Source organism: Symphalangus syndactylus, chromosome 17, assembly GCF_028878055.3.
Source record: "Symphalangus syndactylus isolate Jambi chromosome 17, NHGRI_mSymSyn1-v2.1_pri, whole genome shotgun sequence".
NCBI classification, from domain to species: domain Eukaryota; kingdom Metazoa; phylum Chordata; class Mammalia; order Primates; family Hylobatidae; genus Symphalangus; species Symphalangus syndactylus.
The window spans coordinates 13531664-13558423 of record NC_072439.2 but is presented as its reverse complement, the minus strand read 5'-3'; the positions used below and the strand labels follow the sequence as shown (position 1 = coordinate 13558423).

The following is a 26760-nucleotide window of genomic DNA, read 5'->3' as shown; positions in this document are numbered from 1 at the left end:
GTGATGTTCATCGAGTGTCACAGTCATGTTGTTCATCAAGTGTTAGTAGCACGGTGTTCATCGAGTGTCACAGTCACAGTGTCCATCGAGTGTCACAGTCATGGTGTTCATCGAGTGTCCATAGTCATGGTGTTTGAGTGTCACAGTCGAGGTGTCCATTGACTGTCCCATAGTCATGGTGTCCATCGAGTGTCACAGTCACAGTGTTCATCGAGTGTCATGGTCACGGTGTTCATCGAGTGTCACGGTCACGGTGTTCATCGGGTGTCACGGTCACGGTGTTCACCGGGTGTCACGGTCACGGTGTTCATCGGGTGTCACGGTCACGGTGTTCATCGGGTGTCTGTGTCATGGTGTTCATCGGGTGTCTGTGTCATGGTGTTCATCGAGTGTGTGTCACGGTGTTCATCGGGTGTCTGTGTCATGGTGTTCATCGGGTGTCTGTGTCATGGTGTCCATCAAGTGTCCACAGTCATGGTGTTCACGAGTGTCCAGCATGTGGCTCAGGACAAGCGTGTGAAAATGCTAGAGGAATGAATGCTTGAACCCGGGAGGCAAAGGTTGCAGTGAGCCAAGATTGCGCCACTGCACTCCAGCCTGGGTGACAGAGTGAGACTCTGTCTCAAAAAATAAAAAAAGCTGTAACTTTCGTGAGTTTTTCCTGTGCCTCAGGGAATGTCTCCTTGTCCCCGGCCCTGACACTGCGGATGACTCACCTGGCTGGCAGGAGTCTACGGCAGGGCCCGGTTGGGGGCCAGGTGGAATAGAGCCTCTTTGCCTTCTAATCCATTTTTCCCAAAGTGACCCTCACACCTTGTTCCTTCCCCTATGGGGTAGGAGGTTCACTTTTTAATATATACCCATAGTGGTATTGGGCTAAAACCTTTACTGATACTTTTCCCTGGCAAATGGGCTTTTAGACTCCCGAGCTGACTACTGGGTGGCTGATATTTAGCCGAGCAAGGGGCACTGGGGTCAGAAAGATCTGGGTCTGAACCCGCCCCTGCACTTGACGTGAGCCCCTGATCCTCCTTGGCGGTTTTCTCGTCTGGACTGTGGGGAGCGATGGTGCCGCACCTCCCCTGAAGCGTCAATGAGGCCTGTGGACAAAGGCCTCGGCACTATTCCAACCCCACAGAGACTCATTCTTTTTAGTGAAGAGTTCTTAGTTTAGTGCTAACTAAAGTAATTATTTTAATACTCAGGTGCACTGACTTGTTCTGTTAAAAAAAAATACAGTAGGAGCCTGGGCAACATAGTGAGACCCCACCTGTACCAAAATTTTTTAAAGAATTAGCTGGGCAGGGTGGCACACTTGTGTTCTCAGCTACTCAGAGGCTGAGGCAGGGTTGCTTGAGCTTGGGAAGTTGAGGCTGCAGTGGGCTGTGATCGTAGCACTGAACTCCAGCCTGGGTGGCAGAGCAAGACCCTTTCTCAAAAAAAAAAAAATTTTTAAGGGAAAATACGGTTGGCCCTCCGCATTCATGGGCACTGCATCCATGATTTCAACCAGCCAAGGATGGAAAATATTTGGAAAAATGATGCATCTGTACTGAACATGTATGGGGTTTTTCCTTCTCATTGTTCCCTCAACAATGCAATGTAACCGCCATTGGCATAGTGCTCACATTGTATTAAGTATCGTAAGTAATCCAGAGATGATTTACAGTGTATGCGATGATACGTTTAGGTTATATGCAAACACTATATCGTTTTATGTCAGGGACTCAAGCATCCATGGATTTGGCCATCTGAGGGGGTCCTGGAACTCAACCCTTGCAGATGCTGAGGGACAGCTGTACTGTTTTTTGTTTTGTTTGTTTTGAGACAGAGTCTCTGTTGCTCAGGCTGGAGTGCAGTGGTGAGATCATAGCTCACTGCAGCCTCTACTTCCTGGGCTCAAGCCATCCTCCCACCTCAGCCTCCTGAGTAGCTGGCACTACAGGCGTGTACTAGCACACTCGCTAATTGGTTTTTTTTTTTTTAATTTTAGTGGAGACAAGGACTCACTATGTTGTCCAGGCTGGTCTCAAACTCCTGAACTCAAGCAATCCTCCCGCCTCGGCCTCCCAAGGTGCTGGGATTACAGGCGTGAGCCACCACACCTGGCCAGACACTGTACTGTTAAAGTTCAATTTTCTGGCCGGGTGTGGTGGCTCACGCCTGTAATCTCAGCACTTTGGGAGGCCGAGGCGGGCAGATCACGAGGTCAGGAGATTGAGACCATCCTGGTTAACACGGTGAAACCCTGTGTCTACTAAAAATACAAAAAAAAAAAATTAGCTGGGTGTGGTGGTGGGCACCTGTAGTCCCAGCTACTTGGGAGGCTGAGGCAGGAGAATTGCTTGAACCTGGGAGGCGGAGGTTGCAGTGAGCTGAGATCGTGCCACTGCACTCCATCCTGGGCAATAGAGTGAGACTCTGTCTCAAAAAAAAAAAAAAAAAAAAAAAAAAAAAGTTCAATTTTCTTTGAAGAATCTTGACGTGGAGAAAAAGCCCTGCCACACAAGTAGATCATCTGCAAAGCGGAACTCAGATGGGTTCGAGTCCCACCTCTGCCACTGACAGTGCCTCAGTTTCTTCATCTGTAAATTGGGTGCAATGATAGTCCCAGCATTACAGCGTTGTTGTGAGACGGTGTTAATTTGTGGAAAGTGCTTCTGGCCGTGCCCGGGCTCCTAGGAGGGTCTCCACCAAGCAGGGCAGCTCAGGTCCGGTGGTGGCTGGAACTGACACCGTCAACTCAGTGCACCTGAGAACTCGCTCTAACCGCATGGAGCTTTGGTGTGTGTTTGTGGTTCTAGTGCCCAGCCTCCGACCTTTCCCCTGCCCACTGTGGGGGCCAGCTATACCGCACAGCCCACTCCTGGGATGGACCCTGCCACGAACCCGGCCTTTCCCCCAGCTGCCCCGGCAGGGTACGGTGGATACCAGCCCTACTCCGGCCAGGACTTCACCTACGGCAGCCGACCCCAGGAACCCGTCCCCACGGCCACCACCATGGCTCCCTACCAGGTATCCAGTCCTTTCTTTGACCAGCGTTGCCGGGAAACGTGGGTCGCCTTGCGTGGGTGAGAGCAGTGGGCTCCCCGCAGCTACTCCTTCTCCCAGCCCTCTTAACCATGATCCTTCCTTCGGGACCCTTCTGCTGGCATTGGGTATCCGCGGTGGGGAGAAATCAGGGCAGAGTCGCTTCCGAAAGAATCCACTGCTGTCAGGGACAGGCTGCATGCGTACCTCCACGTCGGGGCAGTGGGGACGGTGACGGCGCACAGAGCTTTGTCCCAGCCTCAGCAGTGACTATGAAGGAGGAGGAGGGTTGCCTGGGTTGGAGGACCCCTCTCTGGCCAGGGCAGATGGCCTCAGCCACCTGGCCCCAGAGAGACCAGGACTCACCCCACCTTCCCCACGCTCCGGGTTCCTACCTTTCTAAGAGGGAGTCTGGTGTGTGGGGCACACCTGGGTCCTGACGACCCCACCTTCCCAACCGAGGCATTCAGGCTGCAGATCCAGCCGCTGTGTTCCCGCTTGGTGTCGCAAAGATGTCACCCGTGACCATGCTCCAACTCCCCAGCCCTGCCACCCATACCTCGTGCCCAGATTATGTCAGTCAGTGGCATCAGAGGCCACCCTGTCACCCAAGCTCAGCACCCACCTGACCCCACCCTCTTCTTCCCCTCTCCATTTCCTTGCCAAGGCCTTAGGGGCCTCTCCCTGCAAACCCACCCTCTCCTGCTGCACCGAGCATCCTCTCGTAAATCACAGTCAGACTCTTGGAAATTTGGGTCGGCTCCATGAGAGCTGCTGTGTCAGCCACATCCCCTGCCCCCTGCCCCCGGGCCAGGGCCTGGTCCTGGGCAGATGCTTAGGGGCCAGCGTTGCGGGAAGGACTAAGTGCAGAGTGCAGTGTGGCCAGGGCGCATCGCACCTGCCGCCTCAGCTGCTCTCCTGCCGAAACCCCCACATAGGACAGTTACAGCTACGGACAGTCAGCAGCTGCCAGGAGCTATGAGGACAGGCCGTACTTCCAGCCTCCTGCCCTCCAGCCTGGGCACATGACAGCCACAGACTCCTGCCAGCCAGGTGAGCTATCTGCAGGGTCGGGGCTGGGAATGAGGAGACATTCCCTGCAGCACAAGAAAACCTTGGGAAAGTTACTTTTTTTTTTTTAGACAGAGTCTCGCTCTGTTGCCCAGGCTGGAGTGCAGTGGTGCGATCTCGGCTCACTGCAAACTCTGCCTATTGGGTTCACGCCATTCTCCTGCCTCAGCCTCCCGAGTAGCTGGGACTACAGGCGCCTGCAACCACGTCCGGCTAATTTTTTGTATTTTTAGTAGAGACGGGGTTTCACGGTACTAGCCAGGATGGTCTCAATCTCCTGACCTTGTGATCCGCCCGCCTCGGCCTCCCAAAGTGCTGGGATTACAGGCATGAGCCACCGCGCCCAGCCTGAAAGTTACATCTTTTTTTTTTTTTTTTTTTTTTTTTGAGATGGAGTCTTGCTCTGTTGCCCAGGCTGGAGTGCAGTGGTGCGATCTCAGCTCACTGCACCCTCTGCCTCCTGGGTTCAAATGATCCTCCTGCCTCAGCCTCCCAAGCAGCTGGGACTACAGGCACGTGCCACCATGCCTGGCTGATTTTTTATATTTTTAGTAGAAACAGGGTTTCACCATGTTAGCCAGGCTGGTTTCGAACTCCTGACATCAGGTGATCCTCCTGTCTCGGCCTCCCAAAGTGCTGGGATTACAGGCGTGAGCCACTACACCCCGTGAAAGTTACATCTTAACCATCCTAGAGGCTGGGCACGGTGGCTCATGCCTGTAATCCCAACACTTTAGGAGGCCCAAAGTGGGAGAATTGCTTGAGCCTAGGAGTTTGAGACCAGCCTGGGCAACATACTAAGACCCCATCTCTACAAAAATGCAAAAAAATTAGCCAGGCGTGGTGGTGTGCACCTATAGTCCCAGCTACCCAGGAGGTTGAGGTAGGAGGTTCGCCTGAGCCCAGGAACTGAGCTGCAGTGAGCTGTGATGGCACCACTGCACTCCAGCTTGGGCAGCAAAGCAAGACCCTGTTTCTAAAAAAAAAAAAAAAAAAAAAAAAAAGGCTGGGTGCAGTGGCTCACACCTGTAATCCCAGCACTTTGGGAGGCTGAGGTGGGCAGATCATGAGGTCAGCAGTTCGAGACCATCCTGGCCAACATGGTGAAACCCCATCTCTACTAAAAATAGAAAAATTAGCCAGGCATGGTGGCGCATGCTTGTGATCCCAGCTATTCGGGAGGCTGAGGCAGGAGAATCACTTGAACCTGGGAGGTGGAGGTTGCAGTGAGCTGAGATTGCGCCACTGCACTCCAACCTGGTGACAAAGTGAGACTCCGACTCAACAACAACAATAATAATAATAATAATGATAATAAAAACATCCTAGATTTGCAGGTGAGCCTCAGGGCTGGCTGCTCAGATGGGCCCTGGGATCTCTGCCAGGTGTGTGGGCCTGTGAATGAGGGAAAGTGAGAACCGAAAATGCAGCTCACATTTTTTCCAAGGAAGCTTTCCCGGGGTGGCAGGAGGTGAGCTCTGTGGGTGATGGAGCCGGAGATGCAGAGGAGCTCATCTAGGGCACCCACAGCCGTCCTCCCCCATGGCAGGAGAGAGAAGCCGGGCTCTGGAAAGGAGAGGTGGGCACAAGGTCACCTGCGAGTCGTTGCCAGGACCCGGCCCAAGGCTCTGGCCTCTGGTCCTGGCTTAAGCATCTAGCGTGTTCCAGCCAGTTGAGTCCGGGGCCCATCCGCAGGTGAGGGACAGTGGGGTGGGGGTTGGCTCTGCAGAGGGCCTGTGCCTGTCCCCTAGGGACCCAAGAGGCCTGCGGGCAGCCCAGCCCCCATGGCGGTCACAGCCACGCTCAGCCCCCACAGCAGGCGCCCATAGTGGAGGCCGGACAGCCAGCAAGCGCCTTGTCCTCGGGATACACCTACCCCACGGCGACAGGTGTCCAGCCCGAGTCCTCGGAGTCCATCGTGACCTCCTACCCCCCGCCCTCCTACAATCCCACCCGCACCGCCTACACGGGTAAGACCAGCGTTCCTTGCCCAGGCGGTCAGCCCATCAGCCCCCGCTTCAACTCAGTGGAATCAGCATCTCCCCCGACTCATTGTTTTCTCTGCTCCTCAGCACCAAGCTACCCGAGCTATGACGCGTCGGTGTACTCCACCGCCAGCCCTTTCTATCCTCCAGCGCAGCCCCTGCCTCCCCCGGGACCCCCTCAGCAGCTGCCCCCGCCGCCCATGCCTGCGGGCTCAGGAAGCAGCCCCAGGGCCGACTCGAAGCCACCGCTTCCCAGCAAGCTGCCGAGACCCAAGGCCGGGCCCAGGCAGCTCCAGCTTCACTACTGCGACATCTGCAAGATCAGCTGCGCTGGCCCCCAGGTCAGTCGCCCTCCTGCCATGGGCAGGCCCCAGGGACCTCTCTGTCCCCAACGTCTGAACCCGAATATGGGCACTGGTGGGGTGGTCAGGGTCGCTGCCTGCTGAAAGAAGGTCTGGTGTTAAACTTGCATGATGTATGCATGTGCCTGTGTGTGCAAGCGCTTTTGTGTGTGTGTGCAAGTGTGTGTATGTGTGTTTATGCATGTGTATATGTGTGCATGTGTGTGCAAACGTGAGTGTGCATGTATGTGTGCGTGCATGTATGTGTGCCTGCATGTGCCTGTGTGTGCAAGCGTGTGTGTGCAAGTGTGAGTGCAAGGGTGTGTATGTGTATGTGCAAGTGTGAGTGTGTATGCGTGTATATGTGTGCATGTGTGTGCAAATGTGAGTGTGCGTGTGTGTGTGCATGCATGTGTGCCCATGTGTGTCTGCATGTGTAAGTGTGTGCATGCGCCCGTGTGTGTGTGCATGTGTGCTTGTGCGTGGCAGTGCTTGTTTGGGACACACATGAAAGGCTCTTTACCAAACACACGAGCTTGAGATTTTAAAGCTTGCAAATCACCCAGCTGAGATCGTGGGCTCATTTCCTGGAAAGATAATTAGACCCTAGAGCTCTGTCTTTGCAAAACACACACCCTGATCGTCTTTTGTTTTTAATACTCTGAAAGAAAGCTCTGGACCGTGGAGAGACACGGAGTCTGCAATCGCAGACTCTGGAGAGGTGTGAGAAGGGTCAGGACACTGTATCAGGACCCCTGACCTAGCAGGGGATGGGGGGCTGGGCCCTACTCAGGACGTCTCCCGCCCCAGGTCACCCTTTCCGTGTCTCGGACTCTTTCCCCCAGCAGCTCTCCACTGCATCTCATGCTGGGAGAGACCCTGGCCTTCTTTGCAGAGTGCTCAGATAGCAGTTAGAGTTTCTTCTGGAGACAAAGTCTCGCTCTGTTGCTCAGACTAGAGTGCAGTTGTGCAATCACAGCTCACTACAGCCTCCACCTCCTGGGTTCAAGTGATCCTCCCCTCAGCCTTCCAAGTAGTTGAGACAGGTACGAACTACCAGGCCTGGCTAATTTTTTTCATTTTCAATAGAGATGGGGTGTCACTATGTTGCCCAGGCCGGTCTCAAACTCCTGGACCCAGGCGATCCTCCTACCTCAGCCTCCTGAGTAGCTGGGATTACAGGTGCACACCACCATGCCTGGCTATTTTTAAAAAAAATTTTTTTGTAGATACAGGGTCTCACTATGTTGCCCAGGCTGGTCTCGAACTCCTAAGCTCAAGGAATTCTTCTGCCTCAGCCTCCCATAGTGCCAGGATGACAAGCTGAGTCCTTGCGCCAGGCCCGTGTGGGTTATTTAATCCTTATATCTGCCTTGTGGCTACCATCTCTGTGTGGCAGATAAAATCCCAGGGGCTCAGAAAGGGTCAGTACTTTGAGGAACTCAGAGTCAGTTTTAGTGACCCAGGCAGAAATGAAACCAAGATGTGTTGAAGTCCACGTGGCTAATTACTACAGTATACACCCAAAGTGCACAAAGACAGCCTGTTGGCCGGGCGCGGTGGCTCATGCTTGTAATCCCAGCACCTTGGGAGGCTGAAGCCGGTAGATCGCTTGAGCCCAGGAGTTCGAGACCAGCCTGGGCAACATGGGTGAAACCCTGTCTCTAAAAAAAAAATTTAAAAATTAGCTGGGCATGGTGGTATGCACCTATAGTCCTGGCCACTTTGAAGGCTGAGGTGGGAAGATCATTTGAGCCCAGGAGTCCGAGGCTGCAGTGAGCTATGATCACACTGCTGCACCCTAGTCTGGGCGACAGGGTGAGACCCTTTGTCTCACAAACAAACAAACAAAACCCCCCAGAAAACAACAACAACAACAAAACACACACACACACACACAAACCTACCTATAATCCTCCATAATCCCTCCACCCTGAAATGATTTAGTGGTAGCATCTTGGTGTGTATCCTTCCAGAGTCTTCTCTATTCCACAGGCAGTCTCTTTCTAAGTTAGTATGTGTGCACAGGGATGTGTATTTATTCTATTGCGTAGGTAATATATTTATGAGATTCAAGATTGCTAAATTCCAGGCCGGGCATGGTAGCTCACGCCTGTAATCCCAGCACTTTGGGAGGCTGAGGCGGGAGGATCGCCTGAGGTCAGGAGTTCAACACCAGCCTGGCCAACATAGTGAAACCCCGTCTCTACTAAAAATACAAAAATTAGCCAGGCATGGTGGCGGATGCCTGTAGTCCCAGCTACTTGGGAGGCTGAGGCAGGAGAATGGCGTGAACCTGGGAGGCGGAGCTTGCAGTGAGCCGAGATCGCGCCAGTGCACTTCAGCCTGGGTGACACAGCAAGACTCCATCTCAAAAAATAAATAAATAAGCCAGTCATGGTGGTGGGCACCTGTAATCCCAGCTACTTGGGAGGCTGAGGCAGAAGAATGGCGTGAACCTGGGAGGCAGAGGCTGCAGTGAGCTGAGATCATGCCACTGCACTCCAGCCTGGGCGACAGAGCGAGACTCCGCCTCAAAAAAAAAAAAAAAAAAAAAGATTCCTAAGTTCCAGGGAGCATGCATACAGTAAAATGTATGCCTCTCCCACATACTATTTTTCTTCCCTAAGACCAGCCAATGTCACTGAGTTCCTGTGCACTAAGCGGGGGGCCTGCAGGTGAGGGGGTAGTGCCCACCGTGCCCCAGTATTTTCAGGGGCATTTTTCAGTCTGCAGAACGTTCATTCTTGGTATTGTCAGGGCGTGTTGGTTTCGTGGCCCACCTGCCACGTCTTGTCCGTGGCCGGCTTCATTTCAGGATTTTAAGCAGCATACCCAGGATTCTGCCTAAGGGCTTGGCTGTCGCTTCCCCAGACACAATCAGATATTTTGGGCCCAGTAGTACCAGATGTGTAGGCCTGTGACTCACGGTGGCTTCCCCCGGGTGGAGCCCCTGTGTCTATTAGCAGTTTCCTAAGACGGAAGTGTACATGACTATCCTTAGGGCAGCAGGTGTGCCCTTGCTTGGTTTCCGAGATTGAATTCTGAAGTCAGAATTTTCTGTATACGGCAGTCCCCGAAAGGAACATCCGATTCATGGAGCATGCTTTCCTAAGAAGCTCCTTGAATTCCAGAAGAAGGAAGAAGGCTTATGTCCAGCAGTCTGAGCCTGTGGGTTTGTTACGTGGGCTTCATAAAGGGACACTTGAATTAGCTACGCGTGGTGGTGTGCACCTGTAGTCCCAGCTACTTGGGAGGCTGAGGCGGGAGAATCACTTGAATCCAGGAGGTGGAGGTTGCAGTGAGCTGAGATGGTGCCACTGCACTCCAGCCTGGGCGACAGAGTGAGACCCTGTCTCACAAGAAAAAAAAAAAAAAATTGAGAAGTCTATAGTAAGAAGATAGGCTGGGTGCGGTGGTGCGCCCCTGTCATCCCAGCGCTTTGGGAGGCCAAAGCAGGTGGATACTTGAGGTCAGGAGTTCGAGACCAGCTTGGCCAACAGAGTGAAACCCCGTCTCTACTAAAAATACAAAAATTAGCCGGGTGTGGTGGCACCTGCCTGTAGTCCCAGCTACTTAGGAGGCTGAGGCTGGAGAATTGCTTGCGCCCAGGAGGCGGAGGTTGCAGTGAGCTGAGATCACGCCACTACACTCCAGCCTGGGCAACAGAGCGAGACTCTGTCTCAAAAAATAAAAATAAGAAAAATAAAGGGACACCTGAACCTCCATGGCACCAGGGGATGGAGGGTTGGAGACAGTGGGCCTCTGTTACCGCCGAGTTCCCGCGCGCTAAGCCAGGGGCCTGCAGGGGATGGGGCAGTGGCCAGTGTGCAAACCCCCGTTCAGGCTGCCTCTCACCCCTTGCCGCAGACCTACCGGGAACATCTGGGAGGGCAGAAGCACAGAAAGAAGGAGGCGGCTCAGAAGACAGGCGTGCAGCCCAACGGGAGCCCGCGCGGAGTGCAGGCGCAGCTGCATTGCGACCTGTGTGCCGTGTCCTGCACCGGGGTGGATGCCTACACGGCCCACATCCAGGGAGCCAAGCACCAGAAGGTAGGGACCCGCCTGGCCCAGGCTCTGTCACCCCTGGGGAGGAAGCCCCCAGGTCAGCACTTGGGACCCACAGAGGTACCCGGGGAGATCAGAGGGCACCAGGAGAAGCCTCCCCAAGTGGAGCGCGCCCAAGGGCCTGCCGCCCAGGCCCATGCGTCCTCATCTTCAAGGATCCAAACTCCTTTCCAGTTATTTTATTTTAGTTTTCATTTTATTCTTTTTTTTAATTGAGACAAAGTCTCATTCTGTCCCCCAGGCTGGAATGCAGTGGCGCGATCTCGACTCACTGAAACCTCTGCCTCCTGGGTTCAAGCAATTCTCATGCCTCAGCCTCTCGAGTAGCTGGGATTACAGGCACCCGCCACCGCACCCGGCTAATTTTTGTGTTTTCAGTAGAGACAGGGTTTCACCATGTTGACCAGGCTGGTCTCGAATTCCTGACCTCAAGTGATCTGCCCGCCTCAGCCTCCCAAAGTGCCGGGATTACAGGTGTGAGCCTTTGCACCCGGACTCCTTTCCACTTATAAAATGGGTTCCTGCTCATTGCACAAAAACATGAAGTGGTCGAGACACTCACACCCGGACTTCCAAGAAAGTTTGGCATTCAGGCGTGGTGACAGACAGGGCTTGCCCTGTGATGAGATCCAAAGCTGTGTTCCCTTTGAGGTCTTGCTCTTTACACTCCCTGCTGTAATATCACTGTTCTCTTGCGGCCTTAAAAAGGCCTGGGTTAAGGAGCATTTCTTCATGTGTTTTTTGGCTGCATAAATGTCTTCTTTTGAGAAGTGTCTGTTCATGTCCTCTGCCCACTTTTTGATGGGGTTGTTTGTTTTTTTCTTGTAAATTTGTTTGAGTTCATTGTAGATTCTGGATATTAGCCCTTTGTCAGATGAGTAGGTTGCAAAAATTTTCTCCCATTGTGTAGGTTGCCTGTTCACTCTGATGATAGTTTCTTTTGCTGTGCAGAAGCTCTTTAGTTTAATGAGATCCCATTTGTCGATTTTGGCTTTTGTTGCCATTGCTTTTGGTGTTTTAGACATGAAGTCCTTGCCCACGCCTATGTCCTGAATGGTATTGCCTAGGTTTTCTTGTAGGATTTTAATGGTTTTAGGTCTAACATATAAGTCTTTAATCCATCTTGAATTAATTTTTGCATAAGGTGTAAGGAAGGGATCCAGTTGCAGCTTTCTACATATGGCTAGCCAGTTTTCCCAGCACCATTTATTAAATAGGGAATCCTTTCCCCATTTCTTGTTTTTGTCAGGTTTGTCAAAGATCAGATAGTTGTAGCTATGCGGCATCATTTCTGAGGGCTCTGTTCTGTTCCATTGATCTATGTCTCTGTTGTGGTACCAGTACCATGCTGTTTTGGTTACTGTAGCCTTGTAGTATAGTTTAAAGTCAGGTAGTGTGATGCCTCCAGCTTTGTTCACTGGCCATCAGAGAAATGCAAATCAAAACCACAGTGAGATACCATCTCACACCAGTTAGAATGGCCATCATTAAAAAATCAGGAAACAACAGGTGCTGGAGAGGATGTGGAGAAATAGGAATACTTTTACACTGTTGGTGGGACTGTAAACTAGTTCAACCATTGTGGAAGTCAGTGTGGCGATTCCTCAGGGATCTAGAACTAGAAATACCATTTGACCCAGCCATCCCATTACTGGGTATATACCCAAAGGACTATAAATCATGCTGCTATAAAGACACATGCACACGTATATTTATTGCGGCACTATTCACAACAGCAAAGAGTTGGAACCAACCCAAATGTCCAACAACGATAGACTGGATTAAGAAAATGTGGCACATATACACCATGGAATACTATGCAGCCATAAAAAATGATGAGTTCGTGTCCTTTGTAGGGACATGGATGAAACTGGAAAACATCATTCTCAGTAAACTATCGCAAGGACAAAAAACCAAACACTGCATGTTCTCACTCATAGGTGGGAATTGAACAATGAGAACTCATGGACACAGGAAGGGGAACATGACGCTCCTGGGACTGTTGTGGGGTGGGGGGAGGGGGGAGGGACAGCATTAGGAGATACACCTAATGCTAAATGATGAGTTAATGGGTGCAGGAAATCAACATGGCACATGGATACATATGTAACAAACCTGCACATTGTGCACATGTACCCTAAAACCCTAAAGTATAAAAAAAAAAAAAAAAAAAGGCCTGGGTTAGGCCAGGCACGGTGGCTCATGCCTATAATCCCGGCACTTTGGGAGGCCGAGGTGAGTGGATCACGTGAGGTCGGGAGTCTGAGACCAGCCTGGCCAACATGGTGAAACCCCGTCTCTACTAAAAAATACAAAAATTAGCCCGGTGTGGGGGTGCGTGCCTGTAATCCCAGCTACTCAGGAGGCTGAGGCAGGAGAATTGCTTGAACCCAGTAGGTAGAGGTTGCAGTAAGCTGAGATTTCGCCACTGCACTCCAGCCTGGGAGACAGAGCAAGGCTCTGTCGCAAAAAAAAAAAAGCCTGGGTTTCGTCATGTTCGGCAGGGAGGGGATGGTGTCCCCACCCAAGAGCAGGGAGGGGACAGCTGGCTTGTGCTGTAGCCCGGGCTGTCGGGCTGAGCCACCCTGGGAGGCCTGGCTGAGGACCTGGCATTTCTCCCCCAGCTGCCTGGAGGCTCATCCAGGGCCTCATTCCCTGGCTCGGCTCAGGACAGCTTGCTGAGGGCCTGCGTGAACCCATGGGGGAAAGAGGAATGAGCAGGAAGGCATGGAGGAGGGAAGGAGCGGGGCAGAGAAACGGGGGAAGGAGACTCACTGGCCTGGGGACCGGAGAGCTAGGAGCTGGTGGGGCAGAGCTGCAGGTGTCACCCCCACAGGCTGGGGCTTGGTCTGGGGGTCAGGCAGGCCCTGCTGCCCATTGTGGGGTTGCGGGGTACAGGGCAGGTCTTGTGCAGCGCGTGTCAGAGACAGAGCTGGCAAGTGTATCTGAGATGGTCCCCGGCACACACACAGCGGCCCTGTGCACACGGAACCTTTGCCAGAAGCACCTTGCACCTGGTGGTGCTGAGAATGGGGCACGGCCAGAATACGGACATGACCACGTGCACACGTGCGTGCAGAACGTGGGTGTCCGTCCAGGGACACGTGCACACCCAGCATCCATCCACACACGCTGAGTCCCGGGCAGTCAGGGGGCACTAGGCTGGGGCTTGGGAGGCTGAGAAATGGCCCCACCTGGCAGCCCACGTGGTGGAGGAGGAGGAAGAGCATCCGTGTGAGCTGGTGAGCCACATGCTCGCACACTAGAGGAGTGTCACCGTGCTAGAGAAGTCACAAGCACGTGTGCAAGGCAGGAGGCCACCTGGGAAGGGCCTTCTGGAGTGGGTGATACCAGCGAGCAGGAGGAGAGAAGAGAGGGGGGTCCCTGGGACTGGCCCGCCCACACTCCTGCTGCACGCCCGTGGAAGCCCTTCCTGCCTCTTGAAAAAGGCCATCAGGCTGGGAGCGGCCCTCACACAGGAGCCCTGCTCTGTCTGTTGCAGGTCTTCAAGCTGCATGCCAAACTGGGGAAGCCCATTCCCACCCTCGAGCCTGCACCGGCCACAGAGAGCCCCCCCGGGGCGGAGGCCAAGCCCACATCCCCCACCGGCCCCAGCGTGTGTGCCTCGAACAGGCCAGCACTGGCCAAGAGACCCGTGGCCTCGACGGCCTCACGCGAGGGTATGTGTGTCTGCGTGCGTGTTCATGCACCCACCGGAGCCCTGGCCGCCTAGTGAAAGTTTCGTGAGAAAATCTACCATCCAGTCGATTTTCGTCATGTCTTCCCGGGGGGTGGTGAGGGGCTGGTGCCGTCTCTCCCTTGTTCCAGCAGAGCAAGATGGCCTCCCACTGGCCCACACCGCCCTGAACCTTGGAGACCCTTTGAGACCATTTCCAGAGAGTGCTGGCAGAACCAATAAAATGGTACTGCCATTTCTTCCTGTAGAGTTTTTTTGTTTTATTTTGGTTTGAGATGGAGTCTTGCTCTGTCATCCGGGCTGGAGTGCAGTGGTGCCATCTCAGCTCACTGCAACCTCCACCTCCCAGGTTTGAGCAATTCTCCTGCCTCAGCCTCCCCAGTAGCTGGGACTACAGGTGCCCGCCACCACGCCAGGCTAATTTTTGTATTTTTCGTAGAGACGGGGTTTCACCATGTTGGCCAGGCTGGTCTCAAACTCCTGACCTCCAGTGATCCACCAGCCTCGGCATTCCAAAGTGCTGGGATCACAGGCATGTGATCTTCCGGTAGAATCTGGCCTGGTGCCAGGTGGGTTCTCTGGAAGCCCTCACCCTGCCCCTACAGGGTTCCCTGGGCTGCCACCTCCACCGTGCTCCCCTGCACGCCCTGGTGCTCACAGTGAACAAACTGGGCTCAGAATCAGAGTTATGTGGGTACCAGGAAAGGAAGGTGGAATCCTCGTGCCCCTCTGCCTGTGACCCTACCTTCCCTGCATGCAAAGCCCCAGCTGTCAGAGGTGACCAGCGTTAACTAGGATTAAATGCCAGACATCTGCTCACTGCTTTGTGTGCATTGCTTCACTTTACCTCCACGACAACTCTTTTTTCGTGGTTTGTTTTGTTTTGCTTTTGAGACAGTCTCACTGTGTCACTCGAGCTGGAGTGCAGAGATGCGATCATAGCTCACTGCAGCCTCCACCTCCTGGGCTCAAGCGATCCTCCCAGCTCAGCCTCCTGAGTAGCTGGGACTACAGGTGTTCACCACCACGTCCCACTCCTTTTTGTATTTTGTTTGTAGAGATGGGGTTCTGCTATGTTGCTCAGGCTGGTCGGAAACTCCTAGGCTTAAGCGATCCTCCCGCCTCAGCCTCCCACAGTACTGGGTTTACAGGCATGAGCTACTGTGCCCAGCCCACAACTCATTTAAGTCAATGTTGTCACCAGTCCCAATGTGTAGATGGAAAAGCCGTAAACGGTGGAGGTGGAATTGGAACCCGGGTCTGTCTAAGAGTCTCCGCCCTGGACCACCGTGCTGTGTGTGGGCAGGGGCCGAGGGAGCCACATTCTATTTTTAGCCTCAGCAGCCTTGATTCTTGAACAGCAACATGATTTTGAAGATCAAACCATCAAGTCATTCTGATAACAAAGATATTTGTCTCCCCCGAGGCTCCATAATTTTGCCTAATGGGGGTAGGTTAAGTGCGAGCCTTGGTCCGCCTGATACTTCATGGTCTATTAACTGTGGATTTTGCGCTGTCGGTGGGTTCCTCAAGCGAGGACCTAAAACCAGGGCTTCTCCCCGGACGGATTGAAATTGGCCTCGGTTTCTCGGCTGGGTCACACGCAGGCATGAAAGGGAGAGTGAGGTCGCTGCCGGGGGCCATTCCCCCTGACATCACAGGAGGGAGGGGGACAGCACAGCCTGGGGTCTGGGTGGCTCTCCGCCCCATGCTGCCTGGCAGGTCTGCAGCCGAAGTGCTTTCTCCTGGAACAGGGTATAAGTGACGTGGTTTTTCCCCTCAGGGCCTCCTGAGCTGCAAGCAGCAGGCTGCAGACCCCAGTGGGGGAAACCAGCCCGACCCAAATTAGAGGATCCGGGAGCACCTATCCAAGGAGGCTCAGAGGACGCTCCCCTGGGCTGCTCTGATGCGCAGCCGGTGGGCCCGGAATATGTGGAGGAGGTAAGTCGAGGCTGTCAAGCCCTGGTGCTCCGGTCAGAGAAGGACCTTCCCATGGGTCAGGCTTCGAGACCTCACCCGGCTTCTCCCAGCGAGATTTACAGATCCATCCCCGTTCCTGAGCTGCACAGGCCAGATCTCCATGGACCAAAACCCCGTGCAGACCCGCTTGACACTTTGGGTGCCGGATTTCGGTATCACCAGGAAATGAATATGGCCCCATCAGGGCCAGAGACAGGCTGAGGCATTCCCAACAGGGGGCCCCATGGAGCCGTCTGTCTGGAAGGTGGAAGGGCTCTGGGCAGTAGAAAGGTCCCCGGGAGGTTGGAGGCCCTTCCGTCCAGCCCCTTTCCTGGGCCTGCGGGACCCTGGGACCTGCCAAGGTCAGGCTGGTGAGCAGTGGAGCCGAGGGTCCTGGGCCAGGTCTGCCAGCTCCCAGGCCAGCGGCAGTTCAGACCCTGGTTGGCCTTGTGTGCGCCAAAGGGGCAGGGCTGGGTTCCCTCTGCCTTGCCTGTAGGCCTGGGATTCTTTTAAGAGACAGCATCTTGCTCTGTCACCGAGGCTGGAGTGCAGTGGTGCCATCATGGCTCACTGCAACCTCAAACTTCTGGGCTCAATCAATCCTCCCACCTCAATCTCCCGAGTAGCTGGGACTACAGGCGTGAGCCACCACTCCCAGCTAATTTTTTTATTTTTTATTTTTTTGTAGAGATGGCGGCGGGGGCATCTCGCTATGTTGACCAGGCTGGTCTTGAACTCTTGAGCTCAAGCAATCCTCCAGCCTCCCATGGTGGCACGTGCCTGTGGTCCCAGCTACTTGGGAGGCTGAGGTGGGAGGATCGCTTGAGCCCAGGAGTTTGAGGCTGCAGTGAGCCAAGATCGAGTCACTGTACTCCACTCCAGCCTGGGTAACACAACAAGACCCTGTCTCTAAAAAGACAAACATAAATAAAATGACCAGCAAGGAGGAAGGCTCTTCCGCGACCTGGCATCGGTAGCATCTCACATCCTACTCCGCCTCGTGCCTGGTGGGTGTGCGGCTGTTCCGTGTCTCAGGTGTGCAGCGAAGGCGGCTGTTCCTTGTCTCAGGTGTGCAGCGAAGGCGGCTGTTCCGTGTCTCAGGTGTGCAGCGAGGGCGCCTGTTTTGTGTCTCAGGTGTGCAGCGAGGAAGGGCGAGTGCTTCGCTTCCACTGCAAGCTGTGCGAGTGCAGTTTCAACGACCTTAACGCCAAGGACCTGCACGTGAGGGGGCGGCGGCACCGGCTGCAGTACCGGGTGCGTCCAGCAGGGGGAGCCCCGGCACCCATCCGGGGTGTGCTCGGGCCCGGCGGGCGCTGGGAGGCCTCTGGTCGGGCCTTTTCCGCCCGTGTGATCCGACGAACTTAGAGGGTGGGGTGATTTTCTGTGTTTTCAACGTCTTGGTCCACGTCTCAAAAGTGTATCTTGGGCTGGGCGCGGTGGCTCACATCTGTCATCCCAGCACTTTGGGAGGCCAAGGTGGGCGGATCATTTGAGGTCAGGAGTTCGAGACCAGCCTGGCCAACATAGTGAAATCTTTACTAAAAATACAAAAATTAGCCAGGTGTGGTGGTGCGCACCTGTAATCCCAGCTACTCGGGAGGCTGAGGCAGGAGAATCGCTTGAACCCGGGAGGCAGAGGTTGCAGTGTGCCAAGGTCACACCATTGCACTCCAGCCTGGGAGACAAGAGTGAGACTCCGTCTCAAAAAAAAAAAGAAAAAAAAAAAAAAAGGCTTTGGGAGATTTTTCAGCCCAACTGTTCTAGTCTCTGGGCCTCTCCCTGTACCCCAAGACCCTCCTGGCATCCCTGTCTAAGGCAAGGTCCCTACTCTCAGAGCCTTGCTTCTCCTTTCCAGAAGAAAGTGAACCCGGACCTTCCCATTGCCACAGAGCCCAGCAGCCGGGCTCAGAAGCTCCTGGAGGAGCGGATGAGGAAGCAGCGGCGCCTGGCAGAGGAGCGGCTGGAGCAGCTGCGGCGCTGGCACGCAGAGAGGAGGTGCCCGGCTACGGGTCTTGGCAAGGGGGCCTGGCGAGGGAGGGCAGGTCCAGCATGGAACCAGATGCCCACCGCTGCAGATGATGGAGCTCCTCCGTGTGAGCTCTCAGGCAGTGGGGGAGACGGGTGCCCGGGCAATGGGCATGTCCTGGTGTGGGAGCGTGAGAGGGTTCCAGAGCAGACGGGCAAGGGCACAGTGGCGTGCAGACCTGACGTGGGCGCCAGGGCCTCCGTAGATGCAGGGACACTGCTGCCAACTCACTGGACTGCACGACTGCAGAGGCACCTTGTGACCTGTGTCCCTCTGACCCCTGGTGTCCCCTGTGTCCCCTGACCTCTAGTGTCCCTGTGTACCCTGATCCCTCGTGTCCTCCATGACCCCTTACCCCTGGTGTCGCCTGTGTCCCCCTGATCCCCGGTGTCCCCTGGGTCCCCCTGACCCCTGGTGTCCCTGTGTATCCTGACCCCTGGTGTCCTCCGTGACCCCTTACCCCCGGTATCCCCTGGGTCCCCTTGACCCCTGGCATCCTCTGTGTCCCCTGACCTTTGTGTCCCCTGTGTCCCCGACCTCTGGTGTGCCTTGTGACCCCTGACCCCTGGAGTCCCCTGTGTTCTCCTGACCCCTGGTGTCCCCCGATCCTTCGTGTGCCCTGCGACCCCCTGACCCCTGATGCCTCTGCGTTCCCTGACCCCTGGTGTCCCCTGTGTCCCCTGATTCCTGGTGTCCCCCTGATCCCCTAGTGTCCCCTCATTCCCAGTGTCCCCTGTGTCCCCAACCCCTGGAGTCCCCTGTGTCCCCCTGATCCCAGTGTCCCCTGTGTCCATCCCAGAGCATTTTCTGATGTAACATCTGACTCTGGTGTATCCAGCAGCAGCAGGTCTCCATTGGGAAGGAGACCAGGACTTCCTGAAGGCTGCGGCTGCCTGGGCTAGGCCTCGTTTGCCTAAGGGGTATCTTTGGCTGCCCCCCACACCGGCCTTCCCAGCCTCAGTCTTCTGTGCATACAGCAGGTGCCCATACAGTGTAGCGGAGCCCCAGCAAGAGCTTCGGCCCTGCCTTCCCTGCTGGGAGCATGAGGCCCCAGTGTTTCTGACGTGCCCCCAGCTCAGGGCCACTGCTGGCCTGACCATGCTCTGTCCTGTCTCGGTCCCGCAGGCGGCTGGAGGAGGAGCCACCCCAGGACGTGCCGCCCCACGCACCGCCTGACTGGGCCCAGCCTCTGCTCATGGGCAGGCCAGAGCCACCCGCCAGCGCCCCACTCCAGGTAGGTACAGCTTCCTCTGTGTGCAAACGCGTGCGACCTCATGCCTTCCAGGGCAGCGGACACCTCCTTAGGAGGACCCGACCTCCCCCCAACACCCACATAGTACTCAGGGGATGGGGCTCCACGGCCCAGGCCCCCTCACTCCACAGATGGGAGCCCCAATACCCTAGCCCCTACCACTGGGCCACAGAGATCCCTTCTGCTTCCTGGAGCCGCGGGTGGTCGCCTCCTTTGGGGAGCCTCGTGCCTCTGCGGCTACCACTGTCTCTTCTCAGAAGCACCTGTCCCCACGGCCTGAGCCCCCAGGTTCAATGGGAACCTTTTTTTTTTTTTTGAGACAGAGTCTCACTCTGTCGCCCAGGCTGGAGTGTAATGGTGCAATCTTGGCTCACTGCAACCTCTGCCTCCCAGGTTTAAGCGATTCTCATGCCTCAGCCTCCTGAGTAGCCGGGACTATGGGCGCCCACCACCACGCCCGGCTCTCTTGTATTTTTAGTAGAGACGGGGTTTTCACCACGTTGGCCAGGCTGGTCTGGAACTCCTGACCTCAGGTGATCCGCTCGCCTCGGCCTCCCTAAGTGCTGGGATGACAGGTGTGAGCCACCGCGCCTGGCCTCAGTCGGAACCGCGGATTTGCACCTTGCTGTGAGAAAGGGGTTCTCAGGCTGACTCAAAAGCCTCTGGTCTGGAAATTTAAGAATACGGCCGAAGATGGCGGAGGCTCCCCCCATTCCTTCGCTCAGCCCCGAGCTTCCTGCAGCCATCAGGGGCAGCCCAAGGTACCTCCCTGTTCCCCACCCCGGGACTCTCTGTGTGCACTGGATTCTCACCTGGCCACGCTGCTGCCTCGTACGTAACCCGGCTGGCCATGGCCACCTGCCCCCACCTGCCCACCTCTCCCTAAGGAACCCCACAGCCCACCCTTGACACGTGTGTCCTCTCCCCACAGCCTGGGCGGCAGCCGGCGTCCAGCGACGACCGGCACGTCATGTGCAAGCATGCCACCATCTACCCCACAGAGCAGGAGCTCCTGGCCGTGCAGAGGGCCGTGTCCCACGCAGAGCGGGCCCTCAAGCTGGTGTCCGACTCGCTGGCCGAGGAGGACCAGGGCCGCCGAGAGGAAGAGGGCGACAAGCGCAGGTCATTGGAGATCCCCTTCCCCAGGGCCCGGCTCTCAGCCAGGACAGAGGTCAGCTCCTCGGGACGAGACCAGGCAGGAAGCCCCAGCTCTGATGGGCCTGGAGCCCTCGGTGGCCCGCGGCAGCTTTCCCGCCCCAGGAGCGGGAAGTTAGTTCCCCAGGTCTCGGAGCTGGAGCTTCTCGGCGCCGAACGAGGCTGGTTTGCAGCGGGTGATCCCTGCTGTTCTAATGCCTTAGCATTCCCTTTTGCTATTGAAGGCGCATCTAAAAACACTTCACGAGGGATTGACGGTCTCCGTAAACCTCAGTTTCCTCATCGGCAAAAGGAGAAGCTGAGCGTGATTCTGACGGACTTCTCTGCCTCGGGGAGTAATCAGAGTAGTTCATGTCACCGAGCGCCCGTGTGAATCAGCTCCAAACCCCTGTGATTCTTAGGAAGCGAGAAAGTCCCTGCATCGTCTAAGTAATTGCCATGGAGTTAACTCATCTGAGCAGGAGTTACCTTTTTTCAAAGTCCTTCTTGCTCTGGCAGCTGCTGTTTTTTGTTGTTTTTTGTTTTGTTTTGTTTTGTTTTTTAAGAAACAGATCTCACTCTGTTACCCAGGCTGGAGTGCAATGGCGCGATCAGAGCTCACTGACCCTCAGACCCCCGGGCTCAAGCTGTCCTCCCGCCTCAGCCTCCCGAGTAGCTGGGACTGCAGGCGCCCACCACCACACCCAGCTAATTGTTAACTTTTTATAGCAATGAGGGGTCTCGCTATGTTGGCCAGGCTGGTCTTGAACTCCTGGGCTCAAGTGATCCTCCCACCTCAGCCTCCCGAGTAGCTGGGACCAGAGGCGCCACCACCACCCCTGACTAATTAAAAAAATTTTTTTGGGCCGGGCACGGTGGCTCACGCTTGTAATCCCAGCACTTTGGGAGGCCGAGGCGGGCGGATCACAAGGTTAGGAGATTGAGACCATGGTGAAACCCCGTCTCTACTAAAAAATACAAAAAATTAGCTGGGCGTGGTGGCGGGCGCCTGTAGTCCCAGCTACTCGGAGAGGCTGAGGCAGGAGAATGGCGTGAACCCGGGCGGCGGAGCTTGCAGTGAGCTGAGATTGCACCACTGCACTCCAGCCTGGGCGACAGAGCAAGACTCGGTCTCAAAAAAAAAAAAAAAAAAATTTGGAGGCAGAGTCTTGTTATGTTGGCCAGGCTGGTCTTGAACTCCTGGGCTCAAGCGATCCTCCCACCTCGGCCTCCCAAAGTGCCGGGATTACGGGTTCACTTTCCTCTTTGAATGCTTTTCTATTGTGGTAAAATCCACATCACACAACACTGAGTATTTTAACCTGTCTAAGTGCACAGTTCAGGGGCATGAAGCACGTTCACACGTGCAAACAACACCCCTGTCCATCTCCAGAGCTGTCTCATCTTCCCAAACAGAAACTCTGTCCCATTTAAGCAAACTCCTCATTTTGTTTCGTGCACTCACGTGTGCCCGCCCTGTCTCTGTGGATTGGCCTGCGCTGGACAGTTCATAGAAATGGGGTTGCAAAACCGTGTGGCCTTTTGGGTCTGGCTGATCTGCTCGGCCTGAGGGCTTCCTTTTGCTGGAGCACAGATTACTGGCTCCATATAGGAAATCTGAGCCTCGCACCTGTGGGTTGCAGTGTCCCAATACAGAGTGCCCAGGAACCTGCCCTCTACTTTTTTTTTTTTTTTTTTTGAGACTGAGTCTCGCTGTGTTGCCCAGGCTGGAGTGCAGTGGTGCAGTCTTGGCTCACAGCAACCTCTGCCTCCCAGGTTCAAGTGATTCTCCTGCCTCAGCCTTCCACGTACTGGAACTACAGGAATGTACCACCACACCCAGCTAATTATATTATTATTATTATTTCGAGATGGAGTCCTGCTCTGTCTCTCAGGCTGGAGTTCAGTGACACAATCACGGCTCACTGCAACCTCCATCTCCTGGGTTCAAGCGATTCTCCTGCCTCAGCCTCCTGAGTAGCTGAGATTACAGGCACCCGCCACCATGCCCGGCTAATTCTTATATTTTTAGTAGAGGTGAGTTTTCGCCATGTTGGTCAGGCTGGTCTCAAACTCCTGATCTCAAGTGATCTGCCCACCTCAGCCTCCCAAAGTGCTGGGATTACAGGCATGAGCCACCATGCCCGGCCTAGGTTTGTGAATTTTCTTAACCCCCGTGAAGCAAGGGCAGAAAGCAGCCTTGCTTTCTGTCCTCTCTGGAACCCACGTGGAGCCGAAACAACAGGGTGACAGAGTCTGTGAACGCTGGAGCCATCAGACCTCGCGGGGCGGGCCTGGGGCTTAGCGTTTGCTCACGAGGAAGGAAAATGTGGGTTTGGCCACTCGTCCCGGCTACTCCGAGGCATGCCCGGTGGCAGCACCTCCAAGATCGATCTCATAGTGTCTCATTTCATCCCGCAAGCGCCTCGGACAGAGTGGCCTGGTCCCATTTCATGGATGAGGATGCCGAGGCACAGAGAGGCTCTGCAACTTGCAGGGTCCCTGTAGCTCAGGAGCGAGGCAGCCGGGGTGCCCCGCGTCTCTCTGCTGATGGCTCACGTCTGTGGCTTTGTCCCCACAGCAGCGTTGCCCCGCAGACTCGGGTCCTGAAAGGCGTCATGCGGGTAGGCATCCTGGCGAAAGGCCTCCTCCTGCGTGGGGACAGGAACGTGCGCCTCGCCCTGCTCTGCTCCGAGAAGCCCACGCACAGCCTGCTGCGGAGGATTGTCCAGCAGCTGCCCCGGCAGCTCCAGGTAAGGTCAGGGCCCCGCTCATCGCTGCTTCTGGCATCTGGCTGCCAGCCCTCTCCCCGCAGCCCCTTGAGCTCCTAGATGGCAGGGGACATTTGTTACTACACAACTTTAAGATACAAGAAGCATTAAGCCAGGTGCAGTGGCTCACGTCCGTAATCCCAGCACTTAGGGAGGCTGAGGCAGGTGGATCGCTTGAGGTCAGGAGTTTGAAACCAGCCTGGCCAACGTGGTGAAACACTGTCTCTACTAAAAATACAGAAATTAGCCAGGCCTGGTGACATGTGCCTGTAATACCAGCTATGTGGGAGGGAGGCTGAAGTGGGAGAATCACTTGAACCCCGGAGGCAGAGGTTGCACTGAGCTGAGATTGCACTGCTGCACTCCAGCCTGGGCAACAGAGCAACAGAGCGAGACTGGGTCTAAAAAAAAAAAAAAAAAGATACAAGAAGAAGTTTCGCTGTTAGAAACCAACCAGTTTGTCAGCCAGGCATGGTGGCTCATGCCTGAAATCCCAGCACTTTGAGAGGCTGAGGCAGGAGGATCACTTGAGTCCAGGAGTTTGAGACCAGCCTGGGCAACATAGTGAGCACCTGTATCTGCAAAAAACTTAAAAATTAGCTGAGCATGGCGGCATGTGCCGGTGGTCCCAGCTACTCAGGGAGCTGAAGGGGGAGAATCCCTTGAGCCCAAGAGTTCGAGGCTGCAGTGAGCTGTGATTCACTACTGCACCCCAGCCTGGGCAACAGAGCAAAACTCAGTCTCAAAAGAAATTCAAAAAGTAAATGATGATGAAAGCTGCACAGAAAACATTCGCAGCGATGAAGACTAGGAATCTGTAAGAAAAGCAAAAACCCAATTTCAATTCTAGGGCTGTGAGATGTCAACTGCATTTTCTTCCTCTAGAGAATTTTCATATACTCTTTTCACATTGAAGAATTTCCATTGATCATCTTAGGTTTAAAAAGAAAAATAGGGCCGGGCGTGGTGGCTCACGCCTGTAATCCCAACACTTTGGGCGGCCAAGGCGGGTGGATCACCTGAGGTCAGGAGTTCGAGACCAGCCTGGCCATCATAGTGAAACCCCCGTCTCTACTAAAAATACAAAAAGTAGCCGGGCATGGTAGTGGGCGCCTGTAATCCCGGCTACTCAGGAGGCTGAGGCAGGGGCACCATTTGAGCCCTGGAGGCAGAGGTTGCAGTGAGCGGTGATAGCGCCACTGCACTCCAGCCTGGGCCACAGAGTAAGACTCTGTCTTAAAAAAAAAAAAAAAAGAAAGAAAAAGAAAAATGAAAAATCGGTCCCCAGAATCGTTCCTTCTTCCTGAGCATCTGTCACCATCCCTGGGAAAACTCAGCCTTACTCTTTTGACTTTTCCAGTGGGCACTGGGTGCCCAGTGGATGGGCAGTGCCTGGTCAGGGAGACATTGTTCCCCATAGAAGGACCAGCACCTGCAGAGGCTGAAAAGCAGGAGGCCCAGAGCAAGGAGGGGTGGGCATGGGGGAATAAGGGGGCACCTGGATCAAGCCAGGCCTGAAGGCCATACTAGGAGGTAGGATTGCATTCTCAGGGAAGTGGGGAGGCTGGAGGGTTTTGAGCAGGGGAGTGACATGCTCTGACTTCAGTGATTGCATCTCACATTTCCTGCACACGTACGACATGACAGATACAGCCCCTGCTTTCTGGAAAACTTGCAGCCCGGTGGCAAAGACAATAACTGAGCCCCATGAGAATGGCTAAGGCTGTGGGGAAACTGGCAACATCCACCCCAGTAATGTCAACGGAGCCCCCTGGGGACTGCCTTGCATCAGGGAGGCCCTGAGAAGGGAAGGGATGGAGGCTGGGGAGAGAGGTGCGTTTCAGGTGGGAGGCCAGGCTCAGGTGTGAGCACAGGCCGCATGGAGGGTGATGACCATGGACAGGAAGACCAGACTGCGACACAGACCTCTTGAGCTATGTCCTTCTCACAGGAAATGGTGGCATCTCATTATGGTTTTAATTTCCTCCTCCCTGACTATGGGGTAATGTGTGTCATTGTGTAAAAAGGGCCATTTGTGTTTCTTTTTCTGCCAGGTATGTGTTATTTCACTCACCAGTTTTTTATTGGATTGCTGGTCTTCTTGTTATTGAATTACAGGTGTTCTTTACATATGGAGGCTCCTTGTATCACAGGATCTGTTGTCTGTACATACCTCTATATGTGTGCACTCCTGGAGGGCTGTGGCTGTGTCTTGGTCACTTGGAGGTTCCAGACATGGGGCACAGGGCCTGGCACCCAGGCAGCAAGTGTGGGAGGCCTGACAAGATTAACTTACACACACCAACCACGTGCTGGCTGATTTACACATGAATCTGGGCTGCAGTAAGGTGGCCTTATGTTGTATTTACCCCTCCTAGATGGTGACCGAGGATGAGTATGAGGTCTCCTCCGACCCTGAAGCCAACATTGTCATCTCCTCCTGCGAGGAGCCCAGGATGCAGGTCACCATATCCGTCACCTCACCCCTGATGCGGGAGGACCCCTCCACAGACCCAGGTGCAGCCCAGCCCTTCCTTCCAACCACTGTCCCCCGAATGCTTTCCCAGGACGCTCCCCACACCCAGGCCTGGGGCAGCGTCCGCCTCTGCCCTGAGCAGGAAATGCTGCAGCAGCCACACTCCAGCACTGCTGTCCCCCCGAGGATTCCATGGGTCACACAAGAGCTGGGTCTCTGGGCAGCAGAGGAAGCGAGTTGGTGATAGCGTCAGATGGCCTCAGAGCTTGGCTGCAGCAGCTGTGCTCGGGCAAATGACACCATGTCACTTCCCTTGTCCTGACCCAGGGCTGGCACCTGCTTCTCAGGCCCTGGTGACGCCAGCCCCAGTGGCAATGGACAGGTTTGAGCCATTTCCCCCGGGTCACGGCAGAAGCTCAGTTTGACTCTGTCCATCGGTCACCACGGTCCCAGTGCCACTGATTAGAAACGTAGGGAATCAGGGGGCTTAAAGCCAGACCTGCCAGGCCTGGGAGGGTGGGTGAGAGGCTGGGCTAGGCTGGGGGCAGTGAGGGTCTTGGCCACCAGCCACAGCGGAGGCAGGCATCAGTAACACACTGCACGTCTGTGCTCCCGAAGTCTCAGCCAGCTGTGGAATCTTCCAGAACAGTCTCTAGGGCAGTTTTCCAAACTCCTATCATCTTTCACCCCGTTCGTAATCTTTTTTGGGCATAACTGAGGGCCATGACCTACTGATGTTTCTCTTCCAATCGATTTGGTATTTTTTGTTTGTTTGTTTTTTGAGACAGAGTCTCGCTCTGTTGCTCAGGCTGGTGTGCAATGGCGTGATCTCGGCTCACTGCAACTTCCGCCGCCTGGGTTCAAGCGATTCTCCTGCCTCAGCCTCCGAGTAGCTGGGACTACAGGTGTGCGCCACTACACCCGGTTAATTTTTTTGTATTTTTAGTAGA

The 26760-nt window shown here is 54.9% G+C and overlaps 1 protein-coding gene across 9 annotated transcripts in view; it reads left to right on the top strand.

Annotated features, from left to right (window-relative positions):
• ZFR2 (zinc finger RNA binding protein 2) overlaps window positions 1-26760 on the top strand; it is a 71308-nt gene that overhangs the window by 33392 nt on the left and 11156 nt on the right. For 3 of the 9 annotated variants that reach the window (XR_010116526.1, XR_010116527.1, XM_063620701.1), the window contains exons 2-14: window positions 2805-3015; window positions 3969-4083; window positions 5853-6071; window positions 6174-6427; window positions 10298-10480; window positions 13998-14175; window positions 15976-16133; window positions 17220-17405; window positions 18007-18146; window positions 19303-19411; window positions 20361-20551; window positions 23145-23316; window positions 25713-25851. Coding sequence is in view for 7 of the 9 variants with exons in the window: in XM_063620701.1 (XP_063476771.1) it covers window positions 2805-3015; window positions 3969-4083; window positions 5853-6071; window positions 6174-6427; window positions 10298-10480; window positions 13998-14175; window positions 15976-16133; window positions 17220-17405; window positions 18007-18146; window positions 19303-19411; window positions 20361-20551; window positions 23145-23316; window positions 25713-25851 (2255 nt within the window). In the remaining 2 variants the exon portion in view is untranslated. The remainder of the gene's footprint in view (window positions 1-2804; window positions 3016-3968; window positions 4084-5852; window positions 6072-6173; window positions 6428-10297; window positions 10481-13997; window positions 14176-15975; window positions 16134-17219; window positions 17406-18006; window positions 18147-19302; window positions 19412-20360; window positions 20552-23144; window positions 23317-25712; window positions 25852-26760) is intronic. The other 6 variants (XM_055250418.2, XM_055250416.2, XM_063620705.1 and 3 more) reach the window with 5 other exon arrangements.